The sequence below is a fragment of the Drosophila kikkawai genome, chromosome X, assembly GCF_030179895.1.
Source record: "Drosophila kikkawai strain 14028-0561.14 chromosome X, DkikHiC1v2, whole genome shotgun sequence".
Lineage (NCBI taxonomy): Eukaryota > Metazoa > Arthropoda > Insecta > Diptera > Drosophilidae > Drosophila > Drosophila kikkawai.
Window position 1 is genome coordinate 11,717,839 of NC_091733.1, and position 13,697 is coordinate 11,731,535.

The following is a 13,697-nucleotide window of genomic DNA, read 5'->3' on the forward strand; positions in this document are numbered from 1 at the left end:
AGAGTCAGCGAGCTGATCTGAGCCATGAGTTATATAATGAGTAGAAATGTTAAATTTTCAATTGTTCATAGCTCGGCCAAAAATGCATGAAATTCAATTCGGAAAGCTGTTCTGAATGGCATTTTCTAAGCTTAACAAAACTGCAGTTTTGCTAAAATACTTTCCTATAATTTATAAAAAATGTTAAACAAAAATTTCGGAAAACCTCATAATTTGGCCAAAAATGCGTGAAATTCAATTCGGAAAGCTGTTTTTTGTTCATTTTTGTTTAAAAAATTCTTTAAAAATTACAGGTAAATAATTTTCAATAAAACTGAGTAAGCAGCTTTATTAAGAATTAAGAAATTGCCCGTTTCTCAAATTGGGGTAACAGGCGAACAGAATACAGCAGCAAGCAACTGAAAACTGGTATAAACTGTTATAAAACGTCCAAGTTTCAAACCATTTAGGAGCCGGCGCAAGTAAGCGGAGACTCAACCCTTTTGAATCCAAATTTAGGTTTTATTTTACAACTGCAACTGATCGTCGTTAAATTCAAATTTGGCAGTTAAATTCAAATTCAAATTTGGCAGTTAAAATATTTTTAAAAAAATTTTAAAAATTCAAAATAAAATTCTAAAATAATTATAAAAAATCTGATAAACAAAATGTTAAAAAATCAGAAAACAAATTAAAAATTCAGAAAAATTTAGAAAAAAAAATTTTAAAATTAACATTTTAATTGGGTCTTTGAGTTATTTTAATCGTTGCTCTCAAAGACCGAGAGCGGGAGGAGGAGGCCGACGATTTCCACGAGGAGCGCGTCCTAGGATTAGGATGCGATATACATATGAATCTTCTTTAAGCTTTCATACTGTGACATAAAATTGTAACTGAAGTGGGACAAAACCTGTTCTAGACACCTTATCCAGAAATTATACTATGTAATTATAGTTCTATTGGGTTCTGCATTACAAAGTCCAGGGATTGACCCTCGCTTGCCCAGCGTTTTCTCGCCGTGCACACGGATAGGGTTCGTTCGGAGGAAATGGAGGCCGCAGTGCGCATGTCCCGGCAGCAGCAGCAGCGAGATGCTGTCAAAGGCGAAGGCTCAGGCTCAGGCTCAGCCTCTGGCTCGACGAGATGACAACAGTTTCAGCAGCAGCAGCAGCAGTAGCGAAATCAGAGACTGGGCAGTAATCCCTGCCAATGCTCAGTGTGCTTCTGGAGCAGTTCGCGTGCGGCCGTGTTGTGCAGTGTTGATGTGCGTTGAGTGGTCCTGTTCCTGGCTGTGGTCTTATAAAGCTTATAAACAATTTGCGACGGACGGAATAATGCCTGCGAGTAGCCTGGCTGCGAGAGAATTAAAAACAAATTTAACGGCAAACTAAAAAGCGCTTCTAACGGGGTTTGTACTGTTATTTGCATCTGTACACGTACATGTGTATGTGAGTATATGTGTGGGGGAGTATTTGTGTTTGTGTGTGTCCCAGTCAGTGTCTTTGTTTGGTTTTTAAAATATTCATATTCACATTCATTTTTCATCTTGCCTTTTTGCATTTGTTATCCTCCTCCTGTCCTGCCAAACTGTCCCCATCTCTCCCACTTTCCCTCTCTCTGTCCTGCTGCCCGGAGGGGTGAGCGTGTCGCCCCCTAGGGGCGTGTGCCCGCAACTGCGCCTCAACTGGAGTTTATTTTCGTGTGTGTGTGTGTGTGTGTGTGTGTGTGTGTGTGAGAGAGTGGGTGTGTGGTGGTGAGTAGTGGCAAGTCTGTTTATGAGTTGATTATGAGCTGCAAAATGTTGTGCCCATTGTCTTTAGGCCCCTTGTCACCCATTTTCATCTACCATGGCCATTCGAATCCAATTCAAGCTCGCCCGGGGCCAGAAGGCTCCTCCATTTCCAAAGTCCCTTCTGACCCTGGGCCCTCAGCTGGCACACCTGCGTGCGTGTGTGTTTGTGTGTATACATGCGTGCACATGTGTAGATAACTCGAAATGGACACACCTGATGATTTTGTCCATGTGCGTGTGTGTTAGCTGAATTCTTTTGGCCATGGAAGTACAACGACAACTACAGCTGCATAGATGGGGCCACGCAGTGGCGGACGCACCAATAGCACTGGTTGGTTAGTTAACGAAACCTGATTACTGGAGCCAGAGACACGACACGCTTGATTGAAATTGATCTACCCACGGGCATATGCCATCGTTGGCCTTGGTCAAGGATGTTCTCTCAAGGCTCTAGGGGATTCTGGCAGGCATTATTTAATTAATTCCAAGGGCATATTGCCTTTCTTAGTGTAATTATGGATTTATCTCCCATTTATATTTAAATCGGCTTAGCAGAACTAGGTGCGATACACTTAGTAGTAACTCCTGGAATTAGCTTGTTCACTGGTTATGCTTAGAGGACTGCTTGTAATTAAAAATAAAAATAATAATAATAAGATGCAATTTAAAAATCAAATCCAAGGAAAGAGAAACATTGGTTGAAATGCATTGGTAGTGCCAATTAAATCCCTTGCTTTAAAACCTGGCCTGTTGGTGCGACCGCCACTGTTAGCACTGTAAAAAATATGCAGTATGTTTGTATGTCTGTATATGGCCCATATAAGTATGCAGCACATGTACGGGCGAGCGGAAGCCCGCGTGTGTGTGTGTGTGTGGGAGAGTTCCGTTCGATCCAGGTGCACTGACAACTTGTCCGATAGGTGGCTCTGCATTCAATATCCCCTTTAATTTCCTGCTCCATCCACAGGCACTATCCACACTCCGCTGAACTGGATTATTCACTAGCCTCCTCCACATCCACGTAAGGGGATGTCCGCGAAGGACAATGAACATGAACCCGCCCACGCAGCGCAGACGCAGACAATAACTTGAGCATCTTCATCCGTATTCGGATTCACATTCAACAGTCACTCGCAACAGACATCCGCATCCGCATCAAGGAAGGCCCACGGATTGGGATGCCAGTGGAGTATTCCAGAGCCAGAAGCAGCAGCGAAGCAGCAGAGATGTCAGCCAAGGACTCGCAGTCGCGGTCGTAAGATCCACTGTGGACGCAATATCCGATAAGTGGGCGATAATGGGCAGCCTGCCGAATCTGCACGAGCTGGAGGAGGCGGAGCGCAAGCGGGAGAAGCGGCGCGAGTATGAGCTGCTGCTGGAGCAGCGGGCCCGGGACACGAGTCGCGAGCGGGAGCGTCTCTCCGTCTTTGCCCAGCAGCGCAAGGTGAGGCTATAGCAACAGTTCTGGTTAAGTAAATCCCTGATTCCCCTTGCTCCCTATCCAGCAATCCTCGTATAATGCCTACATAATGGCTGGTCTGGGCATCGGCGGCGGATCGCTGATCAATTCCGGTGGTGGAACAGCCACCGGGAACGGAGAACTGCCCAGCGGTAATGGTACCACCTCCTCTGGCAAGGGTCCGACATCTGGTGCGGCGGCTCCTCCTCTGGTGGCCACCACAGCCACTACGTTGAGTGGTTTCGCTATGCTGGGACTGGGCAAGAAGTATGCACCGCATTCGCATCACCACCAGCACCATCATCAGCACCGCCACTCGCTGACCACCAGGCATCGTGTGCTCCGTACCCGCAGCTCCGGGGGAAACCAAAACGTCTTAGATGAGCAGATGATGGAGGTGAGTGGGGGCAGGGGCGCCTCTATAAATAGATTATTCATCTTGACCATCTTGTGGAGGACGGGGGATTATTCTTCTCGGTTGCACAACAAGTAATTAAGTTGGAACTGGCTGCCACCCCGTCGTCCTTCTGGCTTTTGCATTGTAATTGAAATTGTAGCTCAAGGCTGAACCATTAGCTGATAATCCATGGCTATTCCTGGAAGCCAGGGCAGCTTTTTCGAGTTAACAATTCCGGGAAGATGTCCTCTCAGTTGTTATCCGCTTATGGCAGGATGTGCGTCACAGCAACAAGTGATTCCTATTAGCTTTCAGCTTGACCTTTGCTTCCTAACCCACTCTTTCTCTCTCCCCCTGCAGCGCCTGACCACCTACTCGCCTTCGCCCATATCGACACGCTCGCACCGCATCAACCCGGTGTCCTCCTACCAGGTGCAGGCCGCCCTGGCCGCCTCCCGGCGGAGAGAGTCCATTAACAGCAGCATTGGGGCCACCTCCATCCGGCGTTTGATCACACTGAATAACCGCAACTGCCGGCACAAGGTGCCCGCCCATGTGCGCCAGAAGGTGTGGCGTCAGTTCAGCTGCCTGAGCCTGGCGCATGGCCTGATGAACGCCGTCCTGCTGCCGGTAATGGCGCTGCAGGGCTCCAATGCCGTCTGGCATCATCGCGAACAATGGCTGCCCATTGGACCGGATGTGGGTTCCCTGCTACTGGCCATCCTCTTTCTGGTGGCCGCCGGCATGAGCCTCCCCAGCATCCGCCTGATCCGACGCTATGGCTATGCTCCATTGCTGGCGGCCAATTACCTGGCAGTGACCTTGTTCCTGCTATCGCACCTGTACGCCTCCATCTACACGCTGCTGCCAGCCTACCTGCTGCTGGGCTTCACCTTGAGCGGCGCCGCCTGCTCCAAGGCAGCCTTGATTGTCCACTATGGCGGAAAGCTGAGCTGCTCGCAGCAGCACGCCTGCGAAACACAGCAATCGCAGGCGGCAGTAGATGTGCTGCACGAGGAGCACAAGATGTTCTGCAACCGGGATCAGAAGGTAAGGCGTCTGGCCAGATGGTTCCGAGCCTCCCAGGATCTGGGCCTCATTGCCGGCGCTCTGCTGGCCTCGCTGCTGCTCACCTGCAGCGAGGGTGATTGGAACGGCGACTGTTCTGGACTGGTGGACAATGGCAACGAGAGCTGGCCGCCCCAGCTGAGGGATTTCTACAACCGGAATGAGCATGGTGAGCGGATCTGTGGCGCGGACATGTGCCCGGTGCGGGTGCAGTCCCTCCTGGCTACGAACTATGCCAATGGCACGGCCCTGCCCAGTTCCATCTATGCGGGATTCATCGAAAGCGAGCCTCGGGTGGCGGGGCAGTCGCTGCTCTGGCTATATGTGCTCTTGGCGCTGGTATCCCTGCTCCTGTCACTGGTGGTGGGAGTAGGCAAAGTCCACTCCACGGGCTCATCGCGGCCGGAGAGAGCCGGCACTGGAGGCGGTGGCGGCGGCGGAAGCTCGCGGGATGTGACCATCACGGATACCCTGCTTTTTGCCGGACCCCTGGCCTACTTTGTGGGCACAGAGCAGGCCTACATGCTGGGCGACTTCCTGCGGGCCTTTGTCACGTGCTCGCTGGGCATTGGCATGATTGCCGGAGCATTAATAGGCATGGGTCTGATGCAGCTCATCGTCTCCTGCACGCTGAGCATGTTGCTCCGGCACGTCAAGCGGATCGTGGTGATTTGTGAGTAAATTCCCTGACCATGCCTGAGTCCGACACCATTAGAACCTTTTTCCTTTTGTCTCTTTTTAGTGGCCGGCTTCTTCTTTCACTCCTGCCTGCTGCTGGCCCTGTCCAGCTGGAAGCCATCGAGCGACGACAGCGCCCTGTTCTACGTCATTGCCGCCTCGTGGGGCGCCTGCAATGGGATGTGGGAAACGTTGCTGCTCTCGCTGGTCACCCTGAACCATGCCGGTCATGTGGCCGAGGTTTCGGCTCCCCTCTTGGGGCTGCGCTTCCTGGGCTTGGGCTTGACGTTTGCTGGCCATGGCTTCCTGTGCGAATCGCTGAAGGTGATTGCCTTGGTGGTGCTGCTGGTGATCAGCGTTCCGCCATATGCCACGCTGGAGATCCGCCTAGAGGCGCAGCGCAAGGCGACGCTGGTCAGCTTATGACGTAGCATTTTCAGCTAGTCCCGACTCCTGCGACGGGGCACCGTGGCCAGGACGCACACCATGTGAGGGCGTCGGAACACGGCAGCGGATGTGGACACGACAGTGGCCCCAGATCTGCTCCACATGCAACCCGTCAGTATTGAACGAGAGACACAAGTCAAGCCACACTTCAGTATTTCCCAGATCTTCGGGCAGAAGTCAAGGGTGGTGGTGGGCAGGAAGCCCGTGTAGTTGCGATTCCCTTTCCCTCTGCTCGATCAGGATAACAATAATGATAACGAGTTCGTAAGACTAGCTTCTAAGATGATCTATATACATATATATATGCAAACTTGTGTGCGGTGCTGGGGTATACTTTTCGATCCCGGCGCCATATGCATTCTCAATTGTAGCATTTGCCAGTGCCAGTAATGTTGTTCCATGTCTATAACCTATCTATCAAATAGAGAGAAAGAGAGAGCGCATGTAGCATATAGACGTTATATATCTGTGACGATGCATGTATCCAGCCCCCGATTAACCCGCATTACTTGATGTATCCTACATTATTAGATGTTTTACGTTGAGTCAGTGATCAAAGGCAATATAGTGAACAAGATGCGTAAAGCCGAAGGATTTGCAAGAGAGTTAGCTCCAGACTCTTTTGATAATGCAGAGTGTACTTTCAATTCAATCAAGCGCGTTAGGCATCTTTTTTGTTACATTACCTTTGCACTGACCCTCTGGAGATACAATAAGCCGAACCGATCCTGTCCAGAATCAATATGAATGTACTCTTTGTCTGTGTCTATCATCGGTGTTAATACATGTAAGTTTCCAGCCTTTCCAGTTCCACTTCTTCATTTGCAACCGCTCCTACGGCTGCAACTGTTATGATAACAAGGTGAAATCCTAAGGTCTTTAGGTCTAAGAACAATGTTAACATTTTCGAGAATTTTGAGAAGAAAGAGCGATAGAGGGGAGCATTGCTTGTTATGATACGTGGTTACGAGGTTACTACATACACCCAAGTATATATATAAGTTTTTTTTTTGCTCCCAAGCGATTGAATGCGGAATAAGGCAAATGGCAAAACGAGTTAAGCGGGAACTTGGTGGCGACCACAGAGATTACCCCAGTTCGAGTTCTATGTGTATGGATGTGTATTGTACTATATATCGTAGGTATGTCCAGCTCCAGCTCCAGCTCCAGCTCTAGCTCCAATAAAGATTCCACAGCAATTTCTGTTTTGTTTTTTTGCTTTTTCGAAAAGTATATTATTGTTTAATTGCTTTAGCTGAATTACCAAAGCAACTGGATTGGTTTGGGGGCAAGCTTTTGTACTATTGAAAGCTTTCTCTGAAAGCGTTAAAAAAGCTATAGATCGGCTAAAGATCGGGTGTAATTTACTGCGAATGCTTGTTAGCTTTATCAATTGGGGTACTTAGTACTTTTTGATGTCTAAGCGAGTAACTAGTGATTAGTTAGTGGCATTTTGCGGCATTAGAAAGACGCTTTCCACGCAAAAATGGACAATGATACGGATCTAGCCACTCCCGTGTCCACTCCGGAAACCGCCTGGAGCGGCCAGCTGGCGGAGATGATAGCCTGGTTCGAGGGCAATCCCAACCTGCCCGAAAAGATCGGTGAGTAGGCCATGTCTCGCTTCGATTGATAATCAGTCAAGTGAGATTAATGAGCGCGCAATAAACCGATATGGTTAACGAGCCATTAACCTTGGTCAGTGGCGAAGGCAAAGGTCAAGTGTGTGCCAAGTATCTCCCAGTGGAAACTTCTCCTCTTTGAGGATTACTATCCATGTGCAGTTCCTTTTTTTGTGACCCCACAGAACCCATTGTGATGCTTCGGTTCCTTAAGTGTATGGCCTACGATGTGAAGAAGACCCAGGCCCTGGTGGAGCTCAACTATACCATGCGCAACAAGCATCCGCATCTGTTTATGGACCGCAACATGAACGATGAGATGACCGCCAAGGGTCTGAAAGTGTCGTGAGTGCACAAGTCGGCAACTAGGATCCGCTCTCTGGATAATAAACTTGGTTTCCTTCTACCTTGCAGCGACTGTCTGATTCTGCCTGGGATTACACCCGAGGGTAACAAGCTGCTCTTCTTCCGCATGACCGACCTGGATCCAACTACGGTGGGGATCTATCCTCGATTTTGGATGATGAAAAAGACCAATTCACCACTCCCCTTTGCTTGCAGCGCAATTCCGTGGAGGAGACCAAGATATTTTTTATGCTGAGCGATGCTCGGTTCACCAGGCCGGATGCGGAGGTGGATGTGGGAAAAGACTACGTTCTGGATGAAGGAGATATCGCCAGCGGGGATGTTCAGATCGTGGACATTGAGGGCTATACTCTGCGCCACCTGGCCTATGTCTCTATCTTTGTTTTGAGGATCTACATGAAGTTCCTGCAGGAGGCCTATCCTTGCCGGCTTAGGGCTATGCATGTGATCAACTGCCCCTCGTTTCTGGACAAGCTCGTATCAATGATGTCGCCCTTTTTGCGCGAAGAGGTACGGAATATGGTAAGTTGATATATTTCGTACATTTCAATTATGTACAACATTTAATAATAAATTCAATTTAAAGTTTAAAATTAATTTATTTTAAAACTTAAATTAATTTATAGATTAAATATCACACGGAGGGCCTGGAGAGCCTCTACGCTGAAGTGCCCAGGGATATGCTGCCGGTGGAGTACGGCGGCAAGGCGGGCACTATAGAGCAGCTGAAGGCCAGAAGCATTCAGTCCATCCGAGAGAAGAGGTGAGTGGTGGCTACCAATATATAGTATATTTAAATATATTTTAATTATGCGGAACACTCTGTTGGAAATGGCAAGAAACCAGAAAACTGATTTTAATAATCCCAAAAAGGTCAACTTAAACATAAACTTTATCCATTTCTGGGTAAAAATTAAATTTAAAACTTAATTCAATTTTGAATTCATTTCTTTCAAATTTAGCATAAATTTAACATTTAAATATTATTTATTTTAAATTTAAAATAAATTAAAAACGTAATTTATGTGAAATTGCCATATCTTTAACCGAAAATATCAACTTGTAGTTTTATAGATATGTATTTTTCCTTTGGCTTTATCCTTGACAGCGCGTATCTGAGCGACGAGCGTTACTGGAAGATAACGTCGCAAAGCAAGAGCCGCTGGTCCTGGTTCTGATAGTCTCCTGGATGCTAAACAAATGTGATAAGCGACTTGCCCAAGCAAAGCTATCGATAAGTCGGGGAAGTCCCAGAAAAGCCGGTGAATTTAGCTCAGTTCGAAGGATTTAGAGCCTTCAGTTATTCTATTAAATTCTTCCCTATATACTTTTAAATGAGTGGTGGAATTAATATAATATAATAATATAATATATACATATGTATTTCAATTATCTTCTTTTTTTTAAAGGGAGGCCTTAAAATCCCTCTCATTTCTTCAAGTTTTTCCCCTTATTGATCTTTTCTGCTCCATCAACCAGTTAGGTTAAGGAAACCGTGGATCTGTTATGATAATGCTAATAATAAATTAAGTGAAATTGATTTTCTCAGATTTTATTGCCATCAAGAGTCAATTAGGAATTTTTATGAACTTCATTACGGCTGCTTGGGGCCATTTGTTTAAATAATTTTATATTTTATTGTTTGGAAAAAATAAGAGAAATGCTTTACCGCAGGAATATTAATAAGCAGGGCCATTTAAAAAACTATTTTTAGCTTGTAGCCAAATCAATAACAAGAACTTGCAATTATAATGTATTATTAATAATTATTTGAAAAGGTTTTTTGTTTCTTTAAATGTAGTTCGGGGAGAGGGTCTAGAGCCAAAAATCAAGAAATTCCCACAGAAATGATTATTATTGAAGGGACATTGGGATGCGGAGCACGAGCCGGTGATTAGGCAGATCCAGAAGCTGGGCCGGAACATATTTAGGCACTATTAAGCGTCGCTTCAACGGGCCAAAAACGACGGGCACAAAGGCAATTATGAAATTACGTGTTTTTTAATCGCAGACGCAATAGCATTGAATATTCAAAAACCAAATCGATGAGCGAAATCGAGGCGAGAGTGGCCAGTCAGTCGCCTGCCAGGCTCCATACCCAGCGGTTCGCCTCCGAGATTTGCTTCCTAATTCGAAAACGTTTTGAAAACCGATAAGACAAGAGCCCACCGATAGACGATAGACGGAAGATGAGCGCTGCTGGTGGGGTAGGGACAGCGACGGTGACAGCAACGGAGGCGACTGTGTCGGGTAATGGTAAAGCGGATCAGCTGGGACGCGACCTGCAGGAGCTGCTCGAGTGGTTCCAGCTCAATGAGAAGCTGCCCAAGGATATTGGTAAGCCTAGAGCGTGTGCCAGTGCCTCCATATGCGGCGCGTCGGAACGCATCACATCCGCTCCAACGAGCAGCACCCACCTCCCACTCGTGGCGGCGTCTAATGAGGTCGTTAGTAGGCACCAGGTGGCCCACTCGTCGGGTTACGTCACTGCTGCCCCTTTATATATTGTGTGTTTTTTGTGTACAAACAAATGTCGCAGTAATGTCCACGTCCACTGTCCACTTTCAGAGCCGCTGTTGCTGCGCCGCTTCTACCAGTGCATGTACGGCGACCTGGAGGAGACGCGCAAGCTAATCGAGGTGAACTATGCACTGCGGAACCGGCATCCGCACCTCTTCATCCAAAGGGATCCGCTGGATGACGACAGCAGGCGCACCTTTGATTACGCGTAAGTTGGATTAACACTTGTCTTAATGTAAAAATAATCTACCTTCCTCCACAGGGACATCCTGCCGCTGCCTGGCCTGACGCCGGACAAGTGCAAGGTGTCGCTGTACTGTTTCCGGGACTTTGAGGCCTCCAAGGTGAGCCGGAAATGCCCAATACTATTTACCTCTTGTGACAAACTCATCCCCAGATGCATCACACGGAGGACACGCGCGCCTTTTTCATGGTCACCGACTGTCGCTTTGTCACCCCCGATGACCCCGCCAACGCGGATGTCCTGTCCGAGGGCGAGGTGCAGATCTTCGACATGAAGGGCACCACCATGCGTCACATCTCCCGGCTGACCATCAGCACGCTGCGCGCCTACATCAAGTTCCTGCAGTTGGCCTTCCCCGTGCGCCTGCGCGCCATCCACATGGTCAACTGCCCGACCTACCTGGACAGGATCGTCAGCGTGGTCAAGCCCTTCATCAGCGACGAAGTGTTCAAGCTGGTCGGTGCTCCGTTTAACCCTTTGTTTAGTGCTAAGCATAAATATTTATAATCTCCATAACAGATCCGCTTTCACACGGTGAGCATGGACTCGCTGTACGAGTTTGTGCCCCGCCAGATGCTGCCGGAGGAGTACGGTGGTGGGGCTGGATCCCTGGCCACGTTGCGGGCTCAGACGCAAAAGACCTTGGCGGAACACCGGTGAGTACAGCAAGCACAAGTGATTATCGGAAAACATTTAAAAATAATTTGATTCCAGCGACTATCTGATGAACCCCGATCACTGGGTGGTGGAGAAAACCGAGAAGCAGAACGGGCGCTCGTGGAGATTTTTCAAATAATTTATTTTTATTTCGGTTTTTAATTCTCGTTAATTGGTATTGTTTTTTTTTTTTTATTCATTTTTATATTTATGTTTATAGAGCTTTTTACGTACATTGTATGTGCCTGTGTATTTAAATGGTTCCTGTGGCATTTTGACTTATAAATAAAACTCATATTGTATTTATTTCCAGTGTATTTTAATTAATTGAAATAAATTAAAGCAGAGTAAGAAATACATTTTTTCAGGTGAAAGCAAAAAATCAGTTTATTTGAAAATAAATAATTAGTACAGACCACAACCTTGTTATCGATTATCGATTATATAAACAAGAGGGAAACATAGATTTGCGATGTTAATTAAGAAATTCATTTAATTTTTTATTGCAATTTTTCAAAATGAAAATCAATACTAAAAAATTAATAAATATATAGGCTTAATGGTTAATTTTACTTATATGGTTGTGTTTATTTATAGAGGTGGAAAAACATCGATGATGCTCTGGCAAATATCGATGTTAGCGATGTTTCGATGACATCGATATTAGCATCGACACCTCTATTTATATTGTTGCCAATTTTTGTAGTTCATTTTTTTTGTAATTTATTGGGTAGGAAAGAAAACAAATCAGCTATGGAGCGGCCCCAAAAGATGCCCAAGGTGGCCAAGGTAAGTGTGGAGGATGGACTGGACAGAGAGCGTGTAAAGAAGCCCTATTTCATCACATTTGTTTTCCTTTAGGTGAAGAACAAGGCGCCGGCGGAGGTGCAGATAACGGCGGAGCAGTTGCTCCGCGAGGCCAAGGAGCGCGACTTGGAGATCCTGCCGCCGCCGCCAAAGCAAAAGATCTCCGATCCCGCCGAGCTGGCCGATTACCAGCAGCGCAAGCGAAAGACATTCGAGGACAATCTGCGCAAAAACCGCATGGTCGTCAGCCACTGGATCAAGTATGCACAGTGGGAGGAGCAGCAGCAGGAGATCCAGCGGGCTCGCTCCATCTGGGAGCGGGCGCTGGACAACGAGCACCGCAACGTGACCCTCTGGCTGAAGTACGCCGAAATGGAGATGAAAAACAAGCAGGTGAACCATGCCCGCAACCTGTGGGATCGCGCCGTTACCATCATGCCGCGCGTCAACCAGTTCTGGTACAAATACACCTACATGGAGGAGATGCTGGAGAATGTGGCTGGTGCGCGACAGGTCTTTGAGCGCTGGATGGAGTGGCAGCCGGAGGAGCAGGCCTGGCAGACGTATGTGAATTTCGAGCTGCGCTACAAGGAGATCGATCGGGCACGCGAGGTTTACGAGCGCTTCGTCTACGTGCATCCAGACGTCAAGAACTGGATCAAGTTCGCCAAGTTCGAGGAATCGCACGGCTTCATCCATGGGGCGAGGCGCGTCTTTGAGCGGGCCGTGGAGTTCTTTGGCGATGAGTACATCCAGGAGCGGCTGTTCATAGCCTTTGCCCGGTTTGAGGAGGGCCAGAAGGAGCATGACCGGGCCCGCATTATCTATAAATACGCACTGGACCACCTGCCCAAGGAACGCACCCAGGAGCTGTTCAAGGCCTACACCATTCACGAGAAGAAGTACGGCGACCGGGCTGGCATCGAGGATGTGATCGTGTCCAAACGCAAGTTCCAGTACGAGCAGGAGGTGGCCGCCAATCCCACCAACTACGACGCCTGGTTCGACTATCTGCGCCTCATCGAGGCAGAGGGTGAGCGCGATCAGATCCGCGAGACATACGAGCGGGCCATCTCGAATGTGCCGCCGGCGAACGAAAAGAACTTCTGGCGGCGCTACATCTATTTGTGGATTAACTATGCGCTCTACGAGGAGCTAGAGGCCGAGGACGCGGAGCGAACGCGCCAGATATACAAGACCTGCCTGGAACTGATACCGCACAAGCAGTTCACCTTTAGCAAGCTGTGGCTACTCTACGCCCAGTTCGAGATCCGCTGCAAGGAGCTGCAAATGAAAGTACTGTGTTGATTTAGATAAGTCTCCATAAAGTTTCTGTAAGCAATCTGAATCCAGGATCCAAACAAAGAGGTCTGAGCGCTTCGCTCTCTTCATAAAATACAGAGAGGTCTCCTGAGGGTCTCAAAGCCCTGAGAACTGTAAAACATCTGATGAAGTTTCACTTAGCTGAGAACCTTCCAACACACTTGAACACAAGGCCATCCTCTGAGCTTAGCAGTGGTGCCCAGCTTCTGCTGGGAAGCACATTTGATTTTATAAGTTTCCTTGCAGACGGAGCTGCTCAGCCTGAGCGCCATGCTGATACGCTGAGCATGGCCCACTCTGATACCGCTTGTAAAATCCGCGGCAAATTCGTAAACCAT

General features: G+C 47.8%; 4 protein-coding genes across 5 annotated transcripts; all 4 read left to right on the plus strand.

Moving 5' to 3' along the window:
• The first annotated feature begins 1,137 nt into the window (after positions 1-1,137).
• Positions 1,138-7,001, plus strand: LOC108083564 (protein unc-93 homolog A). Of its 2 annotated transcripts, none has more exons than XM_017179419.2 (5): positions 1,138-1,387; positions 2,739-3,215; positions 3,277-3,627; positions 3,988-5,368; positions 5,438-7,001. In XM_017179419.2, exons 2-5 carry the CDS (start codon positions 3,069-3,071, stop codon positions 5,797-5,799), a joined length of 2,241 nt encoding a protein of 746 aa, XP_017034908.1. In that variant the 5' UTR covers positions 1,138-1,387; positions 2,739-3,068; the 3' UTR covers positions 5,800-7,001. The 2 variants fall into 2 exon arrangements, with proteins under 2 accessions (XP_017034908.1, XP_070144230.1); XM_070288129.1 differs by lacking the exon at positions 1,138-1,387 and adding an exon at positions 1,554-1,616.
• A 219-nt stretch (positions 7,002-7,220) lies between these two features.
• LOC108083370 (alpha-tocopherol transfer protein-like) lies at positions 7,221-9,577 on the plus strand. The gene is made up of 6 exons (XM_017179114.3): positions 7,221-7,424; positions 7,628-7,787; positions 7,857-7,938; positions 8,004-8,330; positions 8,435-8,571; positions 8,917-9,577. The coding sequence occupies exons 1-6, from the start codon at positions 7,307-7,309 to the stop codon at positions 8,984-8,986; spliced, it is 894 nt and encodes a 297-aa protein (XP_017034603.1). The 5' UTR covers positions 7,221-7,306; the 3' UTR covers positions 8,987-9,577.
• A 297-nt stretch (positions 9,578-9,874) lies between these two features.
• On the plus strand, positions 9,875-11,535 carry LOC108083438 (alpha-tocopherol transfer protein-like). The gene is made up of 6 exons (XM_017179193.3): positions 9,875-10,145; positions 10,377-10,536; positions 10,591-10,672; positions 10,726-11,028; positions 11,092-11,228; positions 11,287-11,535. Exons 1-6 carry the CDS (start codon positions 9,998-10,000, stop codon positions 11,366-11,368), a joined length of 912 nt encoding a protein of 303 aa, XP_017034682.1. The 5' UTR covers positions 9,875-9,997; the 3' UTR covers positions 11,369-11,535.
• Positions 11,536-11,886: 351 nt separating this feature from the next.
• Positions 11,887-13,644, plus strand: crn (pre-mRNA splicing factor crn). The gene is made up of 3 exons (XM_070288551.1): positions 11,887-12,018; positions 12,091-13,332; positions 13,606-13,644. The coding sequence occupies exons 1-3, from the start codon at positions 11,983-11,985 to the stop codon at positions 13,642-13,644; spliced, it is 1,317 nt and encodes a 438-aa protein (XP_070144652.1). The 5' UTR covers positions 11,887-11,982.
• Positions 13,645-13,697: the final 53 nt, after the last annotated feature.